At 55.0% G+C, this 22,530-nt stretch overlaps 1 protein-coding gene across 10 annotated transcripts in view; it reads right to left on the bottom strand.

Annotated features, from left to right (window-relative positions):
* The window catches only part of GRIN1 (glutamate ionotropic receptor NMDA type subunit 1), a 35,316-nt gene extending 13,031 nt beyond the window's left edge, over positions 1-22,285 (bottom strand). For 5 of the 10 annotated variants that reach the window (XM_071765727.1, XM_071765724.1, XM_071765726.1 and 2 more), the window contains exons 1-16: positions 21,886-22,211; positions 18,309-18,443; positions 14,625-14,801; positions 10,230-10,292; positions 9,271-9,371; positions 8,130-8,251; positions 7,435-7,609; positions 5,928-6,072; positions 5,742-5,825; positions 4,471-4,606; positions 3,228-3,355; positions 2,890-3,054; positions 2,427-2,545; positions 1,675-1,787; positions 1,057-1,205; positions 173-330 (exon numbers count right to left, since the gene is read on the bottom strand). In XM_071765727.1, the coding sequence (XP_071621828.1) occupies positions 173-330; positions 1,057-1,205; positions 1,675-1,787; positions 2,427-2,545; positions 2,890-3,054; positions 3,228-3,355; positions 4,471-4,606; positions 5,742-5,825; positions 5,928-6,072; positions 7,435-7,609; positions 8,130-8,251; positions 9,271-9,371; positions 10,230-10,292; positions 14,625-14,801; positions 18,309-18,443; positions 21,886-22,143 (2,228 nt within the window). In that variant the 5' untranslated portion in view covers positions 22,144-22,211. Of the gene's footprint in view, positions 1-172; positions 331-1,056; positions 1,206-1,674; positions 1,788-2,426; positions 2,546-2,889; positions 3,055-3,227; positions 3,356-4,470; positions 4,607-5,741; positions 5,826-5,927; positions 6,073-7,434; positions 7,610-8,129; positions 8,252-9,270; positions 9,372-10,229; positions 10,293-14,624; positions 14,802-18,308; positions 18,444-21,885 lie in introns of all 10 variants that reach the window. The other 5 variants (XM_071765730.1, XM_071765723.1, XM_071765721.1 and 2 more) reach the window with 5 other exon arrangements.
* Positions 22,286-22,530: the final 245 nt, after the last annotated feature.

Genomic DNA, 22,530 nt, shown 5'->3' with positions numbered 1-22,530 from the left:
CCCATGCAGACCTTGTGGTCTCCACCCCCAAACCTGGCATTAGGAAAATCCGACCCAGCACCAGCCCGTCAGGTCCAATCAAGCCAATGCCTTGAGTGCAGCTCCCTCCAGTTTTTCATCAGCCCTGCTCATGCCACGAAGAAGCCCCAGGGAAGGTTCTGGCCCTACTCACTTGTCCCTCACTGCCTGGATGGCCTCGGCAGCACTCTCGTAGTTGTGTTTCTCCATGTGCCGGTACATGGTGCTCAGCTCCACCTGCCGTCGGAAGTAAATATCCACGGAGCTCTGCTTCACCGTGGCGTAGATGAATTTATCCGAGGGGTTGCGAAGCTGCAAGGCAAGAGCAGGGCTCCTGTTCCTTCTGTCCTTCATCAACCAACCCGGCTCACCTCAAAGCTCTGTTCCCAAATTGCCATCAGCTTCAGGGACCTGATTCTCATCTTGGTCTCCTCGGAAGAGCTGAAGATGCTACGGGGTGGTGGAAGTCACAGGGCAGGGGATGCTCTGGGACCACGGTGATAATGCAGGGGATGCTGTGGGACAGGGACACGGATGCAGGAGGCCTGTGGGTGCTGTGGGGCTGGCAGTGCTGTGGGCAGAGGAGGCAGCTGGGGGTGGGATGCTGTGGGTCAGCTCAGCTGAGGGGTGGGTACGTTCCTGCATGCCTGGGCTAATAGAATCATAGAGTCTTGTCCTTGAAAGAGCAGGAAATGGGTGTGAGGCATGCTGGGATCTGCTGGGAGCATTGACTGCACCTCAGGGACACTTTCATTACTTATAACTCATCCATAATGAATAGTTTCCTCGTTGGTTACTGCGGGCTCTCCAGGAACTGCCAGGCACTATTTCTGGACAAGTTATTTTCTTCCTGATCCCTCCCCACATCTCTGTCTCTTCCCACCCAGCACAGGGCTCAGACAGCAGCAGCCCCAGGTGGAGCTGCCCAGGGTTTGACCCAGCTCCCAGCCATGGTAAAGTCACATTGTGACCCAGAGGAGGCATCTCCTGCATCTCTGCCCAGGGGGGACCAGGGAAGGGGAAGGGAGGGGGCTTTACCCGGGGGTCGTTGATGCCTGTGATCCTCTCCTCAGGTCGATCCAACACCAGGAAGGCTGCCAGGTTGGCAGTGTAAGAAGCCACAATGATCATAGCAAAACCAGCCCACACCATGCCAAGAATACGGGCAGAGAAACTCCGAGGAGCACCTGGAAGGAGAGAGAGGAGATCAGACTGGCACAACCAAGGCTTGGCTTGGTCACCAAAGATGTGCCCGTCCCAGGAGATGAGTGGCAGCTGCAGATGGACACTGTTTATCTGCTCTGCCAATAGCTGTGCCCAGTCCAAGGAGAACCCAGATCCTTCCAGGGCATGATGTGTGTCCCCCTGAGGGGATGGGTAACCCTGGGCAGGAGAAAGAGCCCAAGAAGGTTGCTTTTCCCATTGCTGATGGTGAGGGGTGGTAGGATGGTCTGCACAAGTGCCACAAATACGCCAGTCCCGTCATCACCAGATCTCCTGCCAGCCTGCTGGAAGGCTCAGGGGATGAAGTGCCCCCAGGGCACCATCTCTGCCACAGAGGGAAGCAGAGGATGAGGGCACGGGCTCCTCCCTGGTCCCACTGTGTCTCCCCAGCTCAGGGTTGGGCCCTCAGGACAGAGCAGTGCTGTGACAAACCTTCTCCAATGCCAGAGTTCAGCAGGACTCCCCAGGAGAACCACATGGCTGAGGAGAGGGTCAGGGCATCTTCCTCCTCCTCCTCGCTGTTGACTTTGAACCGGCCAAAAGGGCTGGAAGATGAGACACAGAGTTCTTATCCCAGAGATCATATCCCTGATCTTCTTCCCAGGGCTCCTGACTGTGTCCTGATGCCACCCTACATCCCTCATTGCTACAGATGGTACCTGTGCCCCAAACAGCTCTCCACAGCTCCTGTCCCCCTGCCTGGCATGTCCCCTCCCCTGATTCCCTCACTATGGTACTGGTCCCAGCACACTTCTCTCCAGGCCAGTAAAATCATCTGATCCTGGCCATCCCAACACAGAGCTCAAGGCAGATCAACCACAAAAGCTCTGGGCCCAGGGCTGAGGTGGGGACAAGCTCCTGGCTCTGCAGAGGAACTGCCTTGTGGCCAGGGAAGGGGACAAATTCAGAACCCAGGAGCTGATGGGTCAGAACCCTGGTCAGACATCAGCATGGCCCCTGCTCTGACAGCTCTGTCCCCACAGTTCCAGGTGCTGGGTGACCCACAGCACCAACCAGAGCATCCCACAGCTTCACCCCAAGGCTGATGGGGCAGAGAGAGCAGGGCTGGCTCCTGCCACAGCCTCCTGAAAGGCTGCAGGGTTGGTTGTGCCTGAGCCAGGGGGCAGTGCCCAGGGACACCTCCCCGTCCCCTCCAGCCCTTGGGTGACCCGGAGCACACTCACCTGAATCTGTCCAAGAGGTACAACATCACAGCCACCACGTGCACAGAGAGCCCCACCAGCAGCCAAAGGGTGCTCTGGAAAGGCTGCATGAAGGAGTCCAGGGTGCTGCGGGGGATTTCCTAGCACACAGGAGAGAGGAGAGACCAGTGCTGGCACCCATCACCTTGCCTGCCTGGCCTTGCTGTCCTGCCCTGCTCTCAGCTCCTCCTGCTCAGATGCAAGGCTCAGGGAGGCTGAGGCAAGATCCAACACTAAACCCAGAAGCTTGGAGGGTGCCATTCCCCAGCAGAGGTGGAGATTGGGGTTGTCCTGGGGTGGGCAGGGGACAGCAGTGGGGGGAGCTGGGCATGGGGCAGTGTGCTACACAACAGCCCAGCCCAGCCCAGCCCAGTCCAGTCCATCCCATCCCATCCCATCCCATCCCATCCCATCCCATCCCATCCCATCCCATCCCATCCCATACCTTTTTCACCAGGATGGTGAGGCCTTGGTACTTGAAGGGCTTGGAGAACTCAATGTACTGTGCCCTCTCATTGTTGATGGTGAGAGGAGCCACGATCATGTCAGCCTGGCCACTCAGCAGCTCGCCCATCATCCCGTTCCACTCCTTCTTGTTGCTGTTGTTAACCTGCCAGAGAGCCACCCTCGGGTCACCCGCTGCCCTGACCCCCGTCCCCCACCACCCAGGACCCCCCACGTGTGGCAGGAGCCCTGCCCTGCCCTCCCACCACAGGCACCTGGGGGAGGGGGGGTTTAACACACGACAGGAGCAAAGAGAACTCGGGGGCTGCCCAGACTCACCCTCTCTTGGGTACCAAATTTACCATCAGCCACCAGGTGAACCTCGTAGGTGAAATTCATCACCCCTGCCAGCCGGATCAGTAAATCAATACAGAAGCCATAGCAGCAGAGTGCCACGGTGGGACGGCCTGTGGGGACAGGGACAACGGCATGAGGGGGTGGCACCTTGGGAAGGGACAATGGGAATGGGTGGGGGTGGTGGGCAGGGACAATGAAGATGGGGGGGGTAGCACCTTGGGAAGGGACAGTGGAGATGGGTGTGGTGGCACCTTAGGAAGGGACAGTGGGGATGGGTGTGGTGGCACCTCGGGCAGGGACAATGGGGATGAGGGTCCCTGCACCTTGGGCAGGGACAATGCAGATGGGTGGGGGTGGTCCCTTGGGAAGGGACAATGGAATGGGTAGGGTGGCACCTCGGGCGGGGACAATGGGGAGGTGGCTGTCCCCAGCCAGAGCAGACACCTGCATGGCTCTGCTTTCACATGAGGTGTTACTGACCCACTGGAGGGGACAGAGGGGACTTGGTGGCTGTAGGATGGGCAGGAATATGAACTCTTCAGGGTGAATGCAGCTCACTCCTGATGCTGGGACAGGCTTTCCGTAGCAAAATGGATGGGAATTGGATAGCAAAACCAATCTTTTTTCCTGGAAGGTGTTGCCAAGCCCTGGCTCAGATTGCTCAGAGCAGTAGTGGGGTCCCCAGCCCTGGGAGGATTTCAAAGCTGTGTAGATGTGGTGCTGAGGGACATGGCTTAGTGGTGGCCTTGGTGGTGCTGGAGGAATGATTGGCCTTGATTCTTTTAATGGTCTTTTCCAAGCCTATCCCTTTTCCAACCCAATCCTATGGCTCTGTTTGTGTCAGTAGCAGTGCAGAAGGTGCTGCTGTGTGCTGAGATATTCTTGCTGCTGCTTGAGATAAGGCAAAGAGAACTGTGGCATGTCAGGAGACAGAAGCACGGGATACAATCCCTCAAAACAGCCCTGGAGCCCACCCAGAAGAGAGACAGTGGGAAAGTCATCTGTTGGGGTCAAAAACCTGAATCTCAGTGTTGCTGCACAGAACTACTGTGGGGCTGAGCTGATGGGAGGCTGGGGGTTGAATGTGCTGTCACCTTTCTGCTCTCCATCCTCTGGGCCTCCTGTGTGCCTGAGCACCCTCCTTGGGGACCCCTTCTTGGGACAGGATTCTTTTTCTGCTGGGTGGGCTTGGGGACCCACTGTGCTTCCTACCAGACTGGGTTACCTGGGATGGTCTCATTGGGTCCAGTGCAAAAGACTTTTTTCACAGGATCTCCATTGATGGTGAATTCCTCCCTGCAGGTCCCATCTGCCTGTGTGGGCTTCACATACACAAAGGGCTCTTGGTGGATGGTGACAATCTGGGAGGTGAAGCACAAACACCCTCTTAACTTCCATTCCCCCCTCCAGACCTCTGCACCCCTGGGTGGGGATCTGGGCTCTCATCTCTAGCCCAGCATGGCCAAAAATGCCACGGTGCCCACCTCAGCTGCCATCTCAGCACATGAGGGCTCTCAGCCCAGCAGCAGGACCTGCCTCTGGGACAGGGAACATTTCCTGCCCCTGTACCCAAGATGAGGAACAGCCATATCATCCCCCTCCTTCCTGGGGCACTCCCACCTTGGCCCCAAAGCCCTTCTCACCCCTCTCCCTAGCATCAGGCTGATGAGATCCAGCTCCCAGCCAGGGTTAATGCTCAAGACACTGCCACGAGCCCCCAGGATAATGCAGGTATTTCAGTCCTGCCCTGGGCCTGTTCAATGAAGCTGCATCCCAACTCATCTGCAGCACCTCTGCAGGAGGAAGGGCTGATGGGTGGGGATGGGTGCCTGGACACTCACCCTGTAAGAGCAGCCTGCCCAGGGCCCCTTCAGTAAAATAAATCTGCTGGGCTACGTTTAAGGGAAGGGCATGAAAAGCAAAGCAAGGATGGTTGGACCTTTTCCCAATGGCACCTCCAGCTCCTGACCCTTAGGTTCAAAAGGAGATTCAGCAAGCCAGTGGAGAGGGAGTGGGCTGAGGGCTGCAATGTTTGGCTCAGGAAATCCCTGAAAAACTGTTTCCTTCTGGCCCCTGCACTGTCTAGCAGCAGCAGGCTCCAGGACTGAACTATTCCTTGGCCACAGGAGCCCATTCCTTGTGTTCCTTGCAAACCCATTGCAGGTGCCCTCTGAGGAGCAGTGAACACCTTCTCTCTCCATCCCTTCTCTACTCTTTTCTCTCCTATCCCCTTTCCAGATGTCTCTTTTCAAACCAAAGGGTGCCAGCCACCCCCTCTCATTTGTCTCCAGCTGGAAGTTGTGCTCTTGCCCTGCACACCCTCCAGTCCCTTCTCTAACTTCTCCTACATCCTCTCCCAGAGGGTGGGTGCCTTGTGTCTGCAAATGCTGCTGCCAACAGCCGAGCCAGGAGTGCAAGGGGGAGGCAGAGAAAGTCCCAGAGCTGCATGCAGAGAGTGGGGACACCTGCCCACCCCTCATTGCCACCTGCTCTCACCTTCAACTTGGTTGACATCTGATAGCCTTGAGGTTTCTCAGTTTCTCCCCCTGGCCAGATAATCTTCCTGTCGTTGGTCAAGACCTGTGATCAATGCCAGGGGAAGGAGACAGACATGATGCCATGGGCAGACACCCCAGAACATCCCCTCCTCCTCCCCCCCTGCCCCCCCAGGCCCTTACATACATGGCTGCCATTGTAAATCCCAACTTGGACCAGTTTCCTGTTCTGCAGGTTCATGATGCTGTAGTTGGCAAACTTCCTGTCCCCATCCTCATTGAACTCCACCCGTCCAGTGACACCCTCTGAGTACTTGGAGGACATCAACACCCTGTGGAGAGAAGCACAAAAGGACAACCTAAAAACCTGCTGTGGACAATTGGGACACCTCAGAGGGTGCCAGAAAGGGAAATGCTCTCCCTGTTGCCTGCCCTGTGCCCACTACCCTGTGGAGGCTCCTCACAGACCTCTGGTCATCCCCTCCTGGTGGATGAAGTTTGCTTCCTCTGCCACCTCTGTTGCCACTGCCCCTGGTTTTCCAGCAGATCACTCCTATTCCCTCAGGGATGATGTCTCCCACAGCACCAGAGGACACCTTCCCCAGGGAGCTGTGTCCCTGCCACCACTCCTGGTGCTTCTGTCCTCACCCCAAAGGGAGAACCAGACCCAGTCATGGGCAGGTGGTGCTGAAGACCCAGAAGGTTGCTCAAGCCACTTGCAGTGCACCCCAGGGAGCTCATGCCAACAATTTCATTGCTGAAGAGGATGCCAGAAATTCATTCCTAAAATAATCTTCAGGCTTTGCAGGTCCCATGCTCAGCAGAACCCATATCTCCAGTGAGGTCACCCCACAGGCACCGTGACCATGACACAGGCAAGAGATCCCCGTGCCCAAAGCAATGCCCTGGTGCCAGGCCATGCTGCAGAGCTGCCCTCCCACACAGGGAACCAAGATGCCACAGGAGCTCCAGCCTGCAGGAGAGGTTCTGGTGCTGCAAACCCCCTGAGCACCAAGCCTGGGGGTCCTGGGGAGCACATGCAGCAGTGAGACCCAACTCAAGGCGTATGCTCTGAGCTGCTGAGAACCCACCACCCAAAACCTCAGCACCAGTATCAGCTGGAGCAGGCAGCAGCCTGTCCCATGCAGGGACACCTCATCCCCAAGTCCTGCTGGCACCACACTCACCCATGCCACAGCCTGGGCACGAGCAGCAGGAAAGGTGTCTGCAGCCCTGAGCTCCAGTGGGACAGAAATATCCCCCTACCTGATTCTGTAGAAAATCTCCTTTCTCTTCTCTTCCACTCAGAGAAACAAGATCTAGACTGGAGGAGAACATGACCCCCAGATCTCCTCCTCCTGGAGTCATTCCCTGCCCATCCTGATACTAGGTCCCCAGGAGCACATGGGTGTCATGGACTGAACTTTTTCCATGCCCTGGGATGATGCTGAGCAGCCTGGACAAACTGGGGAACAGTTCCTGAGCCCATCTCCTGGCTGGTTTTCTAGCAGAGATGTGGCCCTCACATGCAAACCATGCAGGACAGTCCAAGCAGTCTTGAGCCACGTGCCCCAAGGATTTAGTGACAAATCCTCTGAACAAAGCTGCCACGTTGCCCTCCTTCACCTTCTCCACACACTCCCACCTTTTCCAGCTCTCCTCTGCTCCCTCCAGCAGGAACCTTCCCCAAATACCTCTTGAAAAGGGGTCCTGTTTTCCAGATGTTGGTGTTCCCCACGCAGCCCCGTGGTGGGTCTGTGATGTTTTCCTTCTCAAACAAGTCATGCACGGCCTGGGCCACCACGGCCACAGCATCACTGATGTGAGCAGACTCATTCTTCCCATTGATGAGCTGCAGACCAATGACTCCTGCAGGGAGCAGAGGGCAGGAGGCTGTCAGCACCCCCGGACACGGCGGCTGCTCCAGCATCATCCCCGTGCCCAGGGTCTGAGGATCAGTGAGCTCATGGCCATGGGCAGAGGAATCCTGGGGGGAACTGCCTGAAGTCCAGGCAGGGGTGAGCAGGGGAAGGTGCTGCAGCAGCACTGGGCTGCCACTGTCCTACCTGCCCCAGAGCAACTGGGGACAGCTTCCCAGACACTCTGCTCCATCCCCGTGGCATCCCCCAGCCCTGTCTCCATGTGATGCTCAGCCTGAAGCCCCCTGGGGAGCTGACAGCAGCAGAGCCAAAGCTGCCATTTGGCTGTGTCCCCACACACAGGGCAGAGGACAGCAACCTCTGGGACCCTCTACTTTCTTGGGATCACCACATCATCGTGTACCCCCACCCCAGGGGTCCCCAGGAGGGGAGTCCCACTCTCTTCAGCCCCAAGCAGGTTCCCCTGAGCCCTGCTGTCAGCAGAATGGGTGTCCCAGGGGTGTTCCTACCATCGGGGGCATAGCGCAGGGCATTGCCCGATATCTCCCGTTCCCCCACCAGCCAGACGTAGCCAGACCCCGTCATGTTCAGCATGGCTGCTGCTCTGTACACCGTGGCTGCATCATCCTCACTGCAACGAGAAGAAGGGGAGAGCACTGGGGCTGCAGGGGCTGGATGGACCTCTGGCTCCTGCACCACATCCCGGTGGGGTGGTGGCACCAGGGAGGACACATCTCATCCTCCTCTGATAACTGGTTCTCCTCTGGTAACTGGTTCTTTTCAGAGAACCTTCTTCTCTGATAACTGGTTCTCCTCTGATAACTGGTTCTCCTCTGATAACTGGTTCTTTTCAGAGAACCTTCTCCTCTTAACTGGTTCTCCTCTGGTAACTGGTTCTCCTCTGGCAGCTGCTCCTCGTGTAGTAACAAGTTCTCCTGGGCTGCAGCCAATTCCCTGCTGCAACAGGAGCCTTTCCCTCAGCATCACCCAACCCCATAGCACCCAGCACTGCTGAGCATCTGCACATCTGTCCCATTCCTCATTGATCCCCATCCACAGCTGTGGGGGCAGTGACTCCTTCACAGGGTTAGGGTACACCACACACTGCTGCTTCTGCAGCTGCCAAGGCTTTGCAGGATGTGCAGACATCTCAGCAAGCTGAGCACAGCATCCAGCACCCAACTGGGACCTGGGGCTTTAGGTGGGGTTTCTCTCACGCTCCTTGAAAGCCCCAAACCTGCACAGACCCCCACAGCACTGGGGGTCTTGCAAAGGGGAGAGTGAGGAGACTTAGAGCATCTTCCAGTGCCTGAAGGGGCTCCAGGAAAGCTGGGGAGGGACTTGGGACAAGGGCCTGGAGGGATGGGATGAGGGGGAAGGGTTTCCATCTGCAAGAGGGGAGATGGAGGGGAGATATAGGGAAGAAGTTGTTTGGGGTGAGGGTGCTGAGCCCCAGGGTGCCCCCAGAAGCTGTGGCTGCCCCATCCCTGGCAGTGTCCAAGGTTGGATGGGGCTTGGAGCACCCTGGGCTGGGGGAGGTGTCCCTGGGCATGGCAGGGGTGGCACTGGGTGATCTTTCAAGTCCTTCACACCCAAACTACTCTGGGATTCTATGAGTCCATGAACTGGGGAGGGCTGGCTCTGCCTTACCTGGCAGAAAGGATGATGACACGAGCCTCCAGCTCCTTGGCCTCCAGCAGCAGGGATGTCACGTTTTTGGTCCCAGGGTCAAACTGCAGCACTTTCTCAGCCTGTGATTGGTGTGAGCAGAGGTGGTTAGAGGGGGAGCCCCAGGACTGCATGTGAGAGCCATGCTATCTAGAAAAGGGTCAAGAGAATTCATTAAACTGCACAAAAGTCTGCTAAATAAAATCGGTTATAATTATTTTCTTTTCTTTTTTCTTTCTTTTCTTTCTTTTCTGTCTTTCCTTCCTTCCTTTCTCTTTTCTGGCTTTGTCTTTTTTTAAATTTTTTTTTTTTTAATTTTTTTTTATTTTGCACTGTGCATGCAAACTGAAGTCAATCAAGACCCAAAAAGAGGCGTGCATTGTACAGGAAAGAGAAAAAGACTTTGAAATGCAATTGAAAACTCAAACGAGTGTTGTTTTTCAAAAACATGGGAAATGAAAAAAACATATTGCACAGGGTTAACCTTTGGGAGCAGAAGTGAGCAACTTACACCAAGGAACCGTTTCCTTTAGGGAGGAAAAGGGGTTGGTTCAACTTTTCAAAAAAAAAAAAAAAACAAAAACCAAAAAACTTGCAAGTTAATTACTGGTTCACATGCATGTTTCAAAAAGAAATCCTTCCAGGGTCAGCTGGCTAGGTTTCCATTCTCAAGTCCAAACCACACTATCTCAACATAAAAACGTGCTACCAGGAAACACAGTCATGGATCTTTTTTTTTTCTCTTTCTTTTATTTTCATTTCTCTTATTTTTTTTTTCTTTTTTTTTTTTTTTTCTCTTTCTCTTTTTTTTTTTTTTAAATTTTATTTTTTTATTATTATTTCTTTTTTTATTTTTTTTTTTTCTGGTGGCTGTGGCTATTTTTTTTTTTTTCATTTGCTAGTTAGGTTGGTGGGCGGCGTGCATTTCCATGCATATATACCTTGGGTCCTCGCTTGTTGTCATAGGAAAGTTGGTCGAGGTTTTCATAGTTCCTTTTTTTACTCTGATGAATAATGTGCACAGAGAAAATATGTAGACACAGAAGAATATTATAAACAGTTGAAAATGACGTGTAGTAAAGCAATCCAACATCCACCTCCTCCTCCACTGTTTGCTAAAGGGTCTCTATAACGCTGGAGCTCGCAAAAACCACTACCAGGACAGTGCCTCAGCTCACCCCGGAGCATCAGGGTGAAAAGCTGGGGGGGTCAGAGCAAGCCTGAGGGTCACAAAAGCTCTTGCAATGTGGTGGCAAATCCCTTGTGGGCCTGGGCAGTTCTTCAGCAGGACATATATTTGTTTGTGGCATTTATGGGTTGATCGATCGATCGATTGATTACCTGAAACTCTGAAACCGTCTCTAAGGGCCTAAGTGGTGGGGGTTCCATGGAATTACTGTGGAAGGAAAGGACAAAGTGCTGTGTATGGGAAGGCAAAGTGGTGCTGTTAAGACCAGGAGCATGACTGCTGTCACTCTGAGCACTGCAGACACGGAGGTGTCACAGCTGAACTTGTCACCTCCTGCGAGGAGGGAGCAGCTCTCTGGAGCTCTGTTGTCATCCAAAAGAGGAAGAAAAAAAAAAGCTCTCTAAGTGCTGTGTGGGCTCAAAGCGTGGGTGATGTGAAGCAATGGTGATCATGGGATGACACTGCAGCTTTTACCTGGTGCCTGGGGAGGCCTGAGGGCACCTGATGGCTCTGGGTGGCCCTGGGTGGCTCTGGGTGGCCCTGGGGGATGCAGCTGATGGAGACCACGGTGCCCATAACGTGGCCCTACCTGGGGCCAGTGGGGTTCACTCTTTGGTGGTCTCGGTGCCACTGGCCACCGTGTCACCCCCAGGCCAGGGCAGGATGCTCAGTGTGAGCTGAGCCTGCAGGACAGGAGGAGCTGAGAGTCTGCTCCTTCCTTTAGCTTCTGCCTCAGTCACTTCTGCTGCTTGGCCTGAAGAAGGATGAAAATGACTTCTGGAGGTTCCCTCTCCTCCAGGCAGCCTGCTCAGGGCTCTCAGGAGCCTTGACTCTGCAGCTGCATGCACAGAGCCCTGGGCATCTTCCTGGCAGCAGCCCCTGGGGTCAGGCCACTCACAACAACCTGGCAGTGCCTGCAGGATGGTGCTTGCCAGCTTTTGGTGGGACAAACTCTGCCCTCTTCTTCTTGGCCCCATCCCACCCAGCTCTGCATCCCTGACCTGTGTGGCTGGAGTACAGGACCTGACTCTTCCAGATTTTGCAGCATCTCACGGCAAGGGCAGCTGATCCCTGCCAGGAACCCAACCCTTTGCACCCCATCATGCAGGGGTTCACCTTCCCTGGTTCTTCCTTAGGTTTTACCTCTGCATCTTGCTCGCCAAACCAAAATCTTGCCTCCTCCTGCAGGCTCAGATCAGTCTTTGGCAGATTTCCTCTCCTTCTTGCAGCTGTGAGATCTCTCTTCTCCTTGGACATATCCTGAGAGGTTTTTCATGGCTCAAAGCCACTGAGTCCTTGCAAGGAGAAGTGTCTGAGGAGGCAAAATCTGCTCAGGGCTTAGGTCTTCACTTCTAATGATGTTCATGGTGAGGATTTTTGCAATGGCTTCAGATCAGATGGAGACCTTGGGTTATAGCTGCCTCCAGGGAGGGCAGAGCTGCAGCAGCACAGTGGGAATGTCCTTCAGTGATGCCACATTGGCCACTTATGCTCTGTCACCATCAGTTTAGCCAGAAACTTGGTGTCCATCTTCCAGTTTACAGCCACGAATCACCACGTGTGCTCAGGATGCTGGGCAGCAAAGTGATGCAGAGTCTTGTGTGCAGCAAAGCTGGAGCTGATGGCACTTGGTCACCTGTCTCTGTCCCTATCCCTCCTGCCACATGGTTGTGTCCAGTAATGAGACCAGGAGACCAGTCATGTTTCCTCTCCTTCCCATATTTCCACGTGGTCCAGCAGCCCTTCCCTGCTCCTCAGCCCTTCCCTGCTCCTCAGCCTGTTTCTCACAAATTCAAAATTCACTTTCCACCACCTTCTCCAACGTTTACTCAAAAAAATAACCCCTTTCATCAACACCACCCCAGAGAAAGGGATCATGTCCTGCCACCTCTGACTTGGACAAGCTCTGGTTTTCACAGGGTCTGTCCCTCCCTCCTACCCCCAGGCAGTGAGGGTGCAGTGGTGGCCATCCCAGATCCATGAGCAGAGTTGTACTGGGATGAGTTCCTGCAGAAATATGGGGTCTCTGGGCTCCAAGCATCTGCTTTAAGTGCAAACCCACACCATGGCTCCTGAGTGGCACCCAGGGCTGGTGCAGACTCCAGGGGACCATCCATGCTCAAATCCAAGAGTTCAGGTGGGCAGCTGAGCCTCTGACTTGTAGTGATTCCTCCAAGTCCTCAGGACCTGTGATCCAAGGCTTGAAAAGAGCAGGTTTCCTGCATCCTCCCTTCCCCAAAGCCCAGGCTGCCCTTGAGGAGGTTGGGGAGGGCTCCAGGTACCACTTCACAGCATGAAGAGAGTCAGGGATGACAAGAGGAACTCCAGAGCAGAAGAGATTCAGGAGAATGGGAAAGCCCCAGCAGGGCAATCAACCACCTTCAAGACCTGTCAGATCAGAGCAAGATCCTCAAAGCAAAAAGAAACAAGATGTGGTGGGAAAGGGGAAGACAAGGTGAGAGGTACCAACCCACAGCACGTGCCCAGGCTGGAGATTCCCCAGCCAGGGAATTTCCAGTAGCCCAGTGGCTGCCAGGGGACACCAAGAGATGTTGCAGATGCAGTGTAAATGAGGAGCAGGTCTGAGGACAGACTCTCCCTCTCCCACCTTCCAAGCTCCAGATCTCATAGTCTTTCCTGTAGGATGGTTTGGCTGAAGGGGAAACCCTCCCTGTGCCTGGGAGCATTTCATGGAACAATAGGGGTGGAAGCAGGAGCTGCTGGGACACAGAAAGTGGAAATCAGAAGATGCAAGGAGAGGGATGACAGACTGCCAGTGAGAACATTTCCACAGCTTTCCTTGGATCAGGGATACTCTGCTGGGAAAAAGCTCTGGAGAGAAATACTGGTCTGATGTCACCTAGCAGGGAGATGCCTTTGGAGGCAGAAGGATCCCACCAGGACTGGTGGGGCACCAGTGTCTCACGATGGCCCAGGATGCAGCAAAGATGAAATTCCCTGGGAACCAAGCACAAATCCTGGTGACCAATGTGGATTGTGCCAGCCCACACCCTGGGAACACCTGGGATTCCTCCAGTGGCTTGATGAGAGGTGATGAAGGGTGCTGGCAGGCTGCTCTCTGCTCTCTCAGCTCAGCCACTGCCACCAAACAGGAGAAGTGTCTGTGGCCACATCTTCTCAGCTGCCAAACGTCCAGCAGATGGTGGGACTGGAGAAGAGCAGGTTGTGGTCAGAACAGCCCAGAACAAGTGCCTGCCCTGGTGCTGATGGAGACTTGGAGATGGGCTCAGACTCTGCCTACCCAAAGAGGACTCTGCCTGGGGCAAGAGGATGTGCTGGGACTTCACCCTGTAGGGCAGGAGGTGGTTCCTTGTCTTCCCTGTGTTCTCCTTCCCTGCTTGTCTTGAATGCTGGCTCAGTCCTTCCACTCAGCAGCAGGAGGGCTCTGGAAATCCTTCTGAATTTCTGAAGCAGACTTGGGAGCCTCCCCTGCCTCCCCCCCTGCTCCCTGCTGGCCCTGGGTACAGGTCAGGGCACCTCCTCCATAAAGCTGCTCCCGCCAGCCCCAACCACCCTCTGGTCCCAGCATGGGGTGTCTGGAAAGCAGCGTTTGGCATGGGCTTCAATGGAGATGGGAAGGGGGGTGGGGGTGGCAGCTTTATGGAGCTGGTGAGGTCCCCTCTGGGCAGCAAGGTGCCAGCAGCCCTGGCCCCTCCTAAGCTGCTAAAGGTGAGCTGGGGGTTGCCAATTTGGAAGCTGCATTTCAGGGTTGGTTTGGCACTGCTGGGTCTGCCTGGCCCTGGGTGGCTGTCACAGGGCAGGAGCTTCCCTAAGGTGAGCGACTGGTCCTCTCCTTAGCTGGGACTCTTGGGCGAGGCATTTTTTAATTTTTTTTTTTATTATTTTTTTTTTTTTTTTGCAGAGCTCCAGGTTATCCTTCCCTTCATTTTGTAGTTGATTTACATGTAGGAGATTTTGACCATGGCAAAGCAAGTGAAATGAATAAAGTACAAAGTTCTGTCAGGTACTAGTCAGACACTGTTGATGCTTTAAGCATGTCAGCCATGTTACAATGGAAAGAAAAGGTGTTTTACATACAGAAATCTACATACATACAACAGCCCGAGACCTCTAGTTTTGTTGTTGTTGCTTAAACAAAGCTACAAGACAATGCTGAGGGACTGACCTTGGACTCTCTCTCCTCCAGGAGGGTCTCCAGCTTCTTCTGGGCAGCACGACCCTCGTGGTCATCACTGACAATCAGGATGACGTGGTTCCAGTTGAAGACTCTCATCATCTCAAACCAGACATTGGCCTGGTGAGAGTAGGGTGGGACTGTGCGCAAAAAGGAGAGGTGGATGCTCTGCAAGGAAGAAGAAAAGCTCAACACAGACTGCTTGGGGTGGTGGCCAAGGTGCCTCTCAGGTTTGAGGGGGATGGGATGGGATGGGATCCCCAGGGCAAAGAGGCAGAGCAGCAGCTTTGGGGTCACACACCATGGGGAAGTCTCTCTCTGGGACCTGCACTCGGTTCCTCTGGCTGAAAAGCAAACCTTGGCTAGAATTTTGTGCTTCTCAGTGACTAATCCAGTGCATGGCAAAGAGGGTTTATAGATTTGATAAAAAAAAGCCTGTTCAGCACCAAGCCAGCAGCAGCATTCAGTGCAAAGAGAGCCTTTTCCTCTTGCAGGTTTGAAAATGGTGCTGAGGAGAGAAGAAGTTGGTCGATCAGGTTGCTCATAGCCTCATCCAGCCTGGGAGTGTTCCAGGGCTGGATGGGGCTTGCAGCTCCCCCCTCATCTAGTGGGAGATCCCTGCCCAAGCCAGGGATGGAACTAGATAGTCCTTAGGGTGCCTTCCAACCCAACGCTGTGAAAGGGCAGCAAAAAAAAAAAAATAAATCAATTCCTTCAGAGATCAAGGAGGAGCATCGGCAATTAGAAGCAGATTTCCATGGCAGGGGGGTGGAAAAAGATTGTCTTTAAGGTCCCTCCCAAGCTAAACCGTTCCGTGGTTCTGTGATGTGAGTTATTTGCCAGGAGAGGAGTTCAGGAAAGCAGTTTTATAATCTGCTGCCTGGCTGTTTCTAGGTCAGAGTGTTCCACAGCAGCACCCGGGTGGCAGCTCTGGCCACGTGCCCGAGGTCACCTCTCTGGGCTGGTAGAAGATGTCATTAGGGTTGGATGATTGAGCAATAGCCATTCCAGCCTAATTAACTGCAGGGCTCTTTGGGGAGCAATTGGGACAAAAGCTGTCGCTGACTGAGGGGTTTCAAAAAATTGCATCTTTTCCAAAAGGGCCCTGGGATCAAATATTAGAAAATGAAAGTGCTTGAGCTCAGCGTGGGTGCTGCTTGGTGTGCCAGCTACATCCTGAAGTGCTGCTCCAAACCCCATCCAACCTTCAACACTGCCAGGGATGGGGCAGCCACAGCTTCTGGGGGCACCCTGGGGGCTCAGCACCCTCACACCAAAGAATTTCTTCCTAGTGTCCAACCTCAATTTCCCCAACTTAAAGCCATTCCCTCTCATCCCATCCCTCCAGGCCCTTGTCAAAATTCCCTCCCCAGATGAGGCACACAACAAAAAAATATTCCTGATTACAAATCACCAGTTTTCCTTATGAGATGCTCTTCTGGGAGGTGCCAGTGAGGGAGCCCTGACCATGGCCTCGGTTGAGGGGCATCACTTTTTTCCCCACCTCCCACACTGTTTCTCCTGAGCCTCAGTTTCCAGACAGACCAGAAATAAAGGAAAAAAAAACCTCTCTCAGTGAGCAGCAACCCCAGGAGGGCTGGAGTGGTTACACTGAGACTTGGTGAAGGAGCAGGTCATGATTTCCTAAGATGTACACACAAAAAAGCCAAAGAGAGGCTGGAGAGCTCAGCTGGAGAGCTGCAAGGTGGTTTCTAGAACAAATAGTTCTGAATCCTGGGAGCACTAAAGCTTTCTTCCCTTCCTTTGTTGAAAGACCAACTCCAGCTCCTGGACTGCTGTGCTCCACTGGGGATGCTCCAAGAGCATCAAAAGGTGCTGAGCAAACCTGGCTGTGCTGGGGCTCAGGCCTTTCCCTTCCCTGGCAGCTTGGTCCCAGGAGAACCATCATTAATGCTGAGATTTCACCCCCCCCCCTGTGAAATTTAGCTAAAATTGGCTGATGCCTTCCAAACCAATCAGGGGCATAGAGACAAAGTGATCTTACAAGCTTGTTTCCATAGAGACAAAGCTGAAAGATAATTTCCTGAATAAAAATAATTAAAAAAAAATATATCACAAACTGATCAGTGGGAACCAGAAAGGGAACTTGTCCTACAGGGGTGTGCAGAGCCTTGCACCCTCCTGTCCCACACTTGAACACCTCTTTGCTCTGTTCTCCTCCCCTCCCATCTTTGCCATCCTCTCCAGCTCCTGCCAGACCCCCCCTTGCTTCCCTACCCACCCAGGCCCTGTCTTTGCCTCATCTCTTGCCTGAAACTCTGCAAAGAGCTCAAAGTCCTCAAGTCCTGGCTGCTGTGATGGGAAGGGTGAGGAGTGAGAGCCCAGCCAGGCAGGAGGGGGGGTCTGGAGCAGAGCTCTGCTCAGGAGGGGCTGAGGAACCTGGGGGTGTTGATCCTGGAGCAGAGGAGGCTGAGGGGAGACCTTCTGGTCCCAGTTTGCTGCTGTGGGCATGGAGCTGCTGAGCTGAAACTGGACTGAGAGCAGGCTGGGTGTCCCCTCCCTGCCACGGTGACACCCTGTGCACTGTGACAAGATCCCTCTCAGTGACATTGCTGACTGGACCCATCTCCTCCCCAGCCAAATCCCCCCTTGCTCCTGTCCTACCTGCTGCCTGCCCCCCCCCAGCCAGCTCTGCCTCCAGCTCTTCCCATCCATCAGTTCCCATCGGGATCCTGCCAGCTCCCCAGCTCCTGCCAGCCACCACTGCTGTCCCTGCCACGGCCTTGGCTGTCCTGGCAGGGTTTTATTTGGTGGGGGATGCCAAGCCCTGCTGCTGCTCCAGCTGAGCAGGCAGTGTCCCCGGGAGCCTCCGCTCCTCCCTCCTGCAGTTGGGCTGCATTTAGCACGGAGGAGGAATGGCTAATTTTGCACTGAACATTTGCATTGTGTGAATATTCACATTTTCCAAGCAAAGGCCAATCTGAGCTTCAAAACAGGCCTGATTTCACCCTGAGAAGCTCACGCACCTGGGTAAAAATCTTCCAAAAAGGCTGCAATGGAATGCGGGCCACCTGGCTCTGCTCAGCTCCTCCTTTGGCTTTTACTGATCCCAGATGAGCCTCATCATCATGGCAGGGAATTGCCCCAGCCTCATCCAGCCTGGAAGTCTCCATGTTCCCACCAGGTGGGAAAATGGTGGTTTGAGACACAGGAATGTGCAGCTCTTCCTGGCACGCTGGCTGGACTCAGTGTCATTTATAGCCTTGGGATAGCTTGTAATTGAGTATTATCTCCCCTACCAACATCAGATAAACCCAAGCATACAAGGAAAAAAACCTTCAAGCCCCAGAGAGCTCTTCCAGGCTCCATCAGGATCCTCTTGTCCCTCCACAAGCCCCCAGCACCCTCTCAGGACCCCCGGGGCTCCCTTTCCCCCACTGGTGAGCAGGGCAGGAGCTGCTTTGTGCCTTTCCCGTGGCTGAGGAGCAGTGAGCCCAGCGGGGAATCACTGCAGAACTCATCCAGCACTATCTAGGTCAGCACTGGCAGCTGGGAAAAAAATAATGTACCAGGAAGATGGGAGAGAGAGAGGGAGGGATTTAACTGGAGGGGATGGATGGATGGGCAGCCCCAGGCACCGTTAACCCTCCTGAGGGGCACTCTGAGTTTACACCCCCTGTATGAGGCAGCAGCCCAGCCCCGTGCAGCAGTTACCTTGTCAGAATAGATAGACATGCGTGTTGTCAGACCAATGACAGGGATCCGGTAGAAGCCAGCTGTGTATGAGACTGGTGTTGGTGTTAAGTGGTCGTTGGGAGCAGGAGGGTGGCTAACTAATATTGCATAGACCTGCAGGACAGGATACATGACACAAACATTATTTCACAGGAGCACACATCACCCATCGACTGTGATGATTTTTTTTTCTTTTCTCTTTTTTTTTTTTCTTTTTTTTTCCTCTTTTTCTTTTTTATTTTCCCCCTTTTTTCTTTTTTTTCCTCTTTTTCTTTTTTATTTTCCCCCTTTTTTTCTTTTCTTTCCTCTTTTTATTTTTCTTTTTCCCCTTTTTTCTTTTTTTTCCTCTTTTCCTTTTTTAGTTTTCCCCCTTTTTTTCTTTTTTCCCTTTTTCTTTTTTAGTTTTCTCCCTTTTTTCTTTTTTTTTCCTCTTTTCCTTTTTTCTTTTTCCCCTTTTTTTCTTTTTTTCCTCTTTTTCTTTTCTCCTTTTTTTCTTTTTTTTCCTCTCTTTTTTCTTTTCTCTTTTTTCTCTTTTTCTTTTTTTTTCCTCTCTTTCTTTCTTTTCTCTCTTTTTTTCTCTTTTTCTTTTTTTTCCTCTCTTTTTTTCTTTTCTCTCTTTTTTTCTCTTTTTCTGTTCTCTCTTTTTTTCCTCTTTTTCTTTTTTTTTTTCCTCTTTTTCTTTTTTTTTTTTTTTTGGTTTTTTTGGGGGGTTTGGTTTTTTTTTTTTGTTTTTTTTTTTGGGTTTTTTTTTCTTCAGCAGCATTAAACAGCCCCACAGCACTCAAATAACCAAGGGCTGTGCCAGGGAGCCAGGGGAGCTGCAGCCCCCTGGGGGGGGGTGGGGGTGACATCTCTGCTCAGGTCTGTATCCTAATGGTAACACCCTGCCCGGCCTCTCCGCTGGCCACAGGGAAAACTTCCATGGATTGCAGATTAAAGGGAAGCATCTCCCTTCCAGTCACACACTGTAATGTGATTTCTTTAACCACACATTTAATACTCGGCTGTAATTCCCCTCTGAGGACTATTACAGACAAAGTGGTCAGCTGGGAGCGTGGAGCCAATCCAGCAGCTGGCCCTGAGCTGGGAGAGGAAAAGGGAATCTGGGGGGGGGTCGGGGGCTGGAAGGGACAGGAGGTGGGATCTAAAGGGGGTTTCACAAAGGGGGATTTCAGGAAGATGCTGCTGGGACCCCGGGGCTGGGATTTTGGTCTCCTGCAGGATCCTGTTTGGTGTCAAAGGGAGAGGAAGGAGCTGGGCAGTCCCTGGGGCATCCTTTGTTACAGCAATGCCCTGTCACAGCACAAGGAGTGTCCCCAGCTGGTGTCAGCTCCCCAGCTAGGCTGAAAAAACACGGGGGCTTTGATGTCTGAGAGGAAATAACATTTCCTCCTCCTCCAAGCATCTGCCCAAACTCTGGGAGGTGCTCTGTGCCCTGGCTGGGGGTACAGCTCGCTGGGATGGGAGGGGAGGATGGAGCACGTGTGGAGACCTGGGGTGGGAAAGGAAAGATCCTGCTTAGCATTGGGGGGGTGCAGAGTGAGCTGGGACAGGGGCTGGAGACCCCACTATGGGAGAAGGAATTACTGGGGAGGTGACCTGGGGAGGCAGAACCCCCAGTGCTGTGCTGACATGGGGTGGGTGAGAACCGGACCTGTCCCAAGCAGGACTAGGGCAAGGTTTTGGGTCAGGATCAGGCCCTGGGGGGGTCTGGGGGCTGTGGGGGTGAGGCCTCTGCTGCACTGGGCAGTGGCTCAGAGGCACGAGCCATTTTGCATGCCTGGGCTCCCAGCTCTGCACCACAGCCCCTGCTCAGTGCCAGTGAGGACTGAGGGTGGATGTGTCCCATGCTGGGGACATGGAGCTGGGACAACCCCCTGTTGGGATGGCATGGCCACCCCCAGGACCCCTCTGCTCCACAGGGATGTGCCAGTGCCACAACCCAGAGGTTCTGTGGGGTTTGTCATGGGAACAAGACCCAGGGCTGCCATGGGCATCCCCCAGCTGGGATGGAGCCTTGGGTGGGGAAGGACCTGATCCAGGTTCTCCCGGGATGCAGGGACCATTACAGCCTTCACTGAGCTTCCACCCCAGCTTTGTCAGCATCCCCAGGGATGTCTCCAGCCATCCTCTACCTCATCACCTGGAGGCTGAGCTCCAAATGTGCCAGCCCTGCTCCACTGTGCACCCCACCCCACACAGCTCCCCCCTCCCTGGCTCTGTCTGTGCCCAGGTGCACACACACAAATTTTCCATGCACTGGGGGACGTGTGAGTCCCCAGGGTGGGGGTGTTCGTGCCACCCATGTGCACCTCTGTGCCTGTGCTCAGGCTCACCCCTCCTTGTGCAGGTGTGGGTGGTGGGGGTGGTTTGGTACCTGGCTGTCTGCCCACCTGATTGCTGGGCCCAGGCAGGGGGAATGGGGCTGGTGAGCTGGGCTCAGCACCCAGAGCTGGGGGGGAACAGAGGGGCAAGGCCACAGCCTGCCCAGGGCACCCCTGCAGATTGGGATTGCTCTGTCGTGTACCCATACAGGCAGGAGGGAAGAGCATGGTGGCCTTGTGTGTGCAGGCATGTGTGTTCAGTGTGCTCTGTGTGTGTTCATGGCTCTCTAGAGCTGTGCAGGTGTCTGCAGGCATGCACTGTGTGTGTGTGTGTGTGTGTGTGTGTGTGTGTGCACCCTGTGTGTGTGTGTGTGGCAGTGGGTGTGCTTGTGTGGAGCTGGGGGGTATGGGTGTGTGCAGCTGCAGTGCACAACCATGCAAGGCTGGGGAGGGGGATGCTGCGTGCCCATGGAGCACTGTGTGGCTGTGTGCCTGCAGTGAGCTGTGCTTGTGCAGCAGCACTTGTGTGTGTGTGTGTGTGTGTGTGTGTACCTGGTGCAGTGCATGCTCACGTCTGCACATGGATGCACAGGACACAGCCTGTGTGCACCAAGGTGTCTGCACACTGGTATGAGCAGGGGCACACTACACGCTGCGTGTGCACCCCTGTTTGCACGGGGATGCATCTGTGCACAAGGCAAGTGTGAGCCTGCATGCAGCACAGCCCACAGACATTCCAACAGGGACTTGTGAGCACACAGTGTGTGTGTGCAGGGTCATCCCCATGCCCGTGGGGTGAGGGTGCCCGTGTGTGCACATCGCGTGTGCCCCGCAGCTCCGTGCGTGGCGTGCGGGGCCGTGCACGGTGCGGGTGCGCCTGCATCTCGCTGCCTGCACTCTCACTGCTCACGCTTGGAGCCCGGGAGCCCGTGGGGTGCCCGTGCGTGTCTCCCAGGACGGTGCGGGTGCTCGCGTGTGCCCCGGGGGGTCGCGGGTGCCCGTGTGCGTGTGCCCCGAGGTGTGCGGGTGCCCGCGGAGCAGAGCCTCCCGCCCGGCCGCGCTTACATAAAGGCTGCAATGCGGGTTCCAGGACCCCGCTCGCGGCGGCTCGACCCACCCTGAGCCCCGGGGGGATGCGTGGGGATGGGCCGGGGTCTCGGGAGCATCTCAGTGCCCTGCAGCGAAGGGCCGGGAGGTGCCCGGCGGGGGGGAACGTCGCCGTCCCGGGGTACCTGGCTGGAGATGAGGTCCTCGCAGACGGAGAGGGCCATCTGGATGGCGTTGGGTTTGTGCGTGACCGAGGTGGCGTTGAGCTGGAGCTTCCAGGTGCCGTGCCGCTTGTTGGCCTGGTTCACCGCTTCGCGGAAGATCTGCTCGTGCTTCTTGGTGCTCAGCACCGCACCGATGTTGACGATTTTGGGGTCGCAGCCGGCGCGGGCGAAGGAAGAAGAGAAGAGGAGGGCGAGCAGCAGCAGCCTCATGGTGCTCATCCAGGGGCCGGAGACCCCCGGCCCCCCCCCGCCCCCCTCCGCCCCCTGCGCCGCTCGGGCCCGATCGCGGCCCCCGCCGCTCTCCGTGGTGCTGAACCCTCCGCCGCACCGACCCGACCGCCCCTCCCGCTGCCGCAGCGCCCGCCCCCCGCCCGCCCCGCAGCCCCGCCCCGCACCGGACCCCAGACCCGGACCCCCGCCCCGGACCGCCTCTCCGCTCCGAACCTCCCGCCCCAGCCTCCCGCTACGGCTCGCATTCCTGTCCCGGACCCCCCTCCCTCAGGAACAGAGCCCTGTCCCGGACTCCCGTCCCGCCAGAGGAAACCCCCTCCCCGAACTCTGCGGCTTGGACCCCCGAACCTCCCAGAACGCCCGCCCCGCACACCC

The sequence above is a fragment of the Heliangelus exortis genome, chromosome 22 (assembly GCF_036169615.1).
Source record: "Heliangelus exortis chromosome 22, bHelExo1.hap1, whole genome shotgun sequence".
NCBI lineage: Eukaryota > Metazoa > Chordata > Aves > Apodiformes > Trochilidae > Heliangelus > Heliangelus exortis.
Note: the sequence above shows the minus strand (reverse complement) of the source record. Positions and strands in the feature narration are given on the sequence as shown.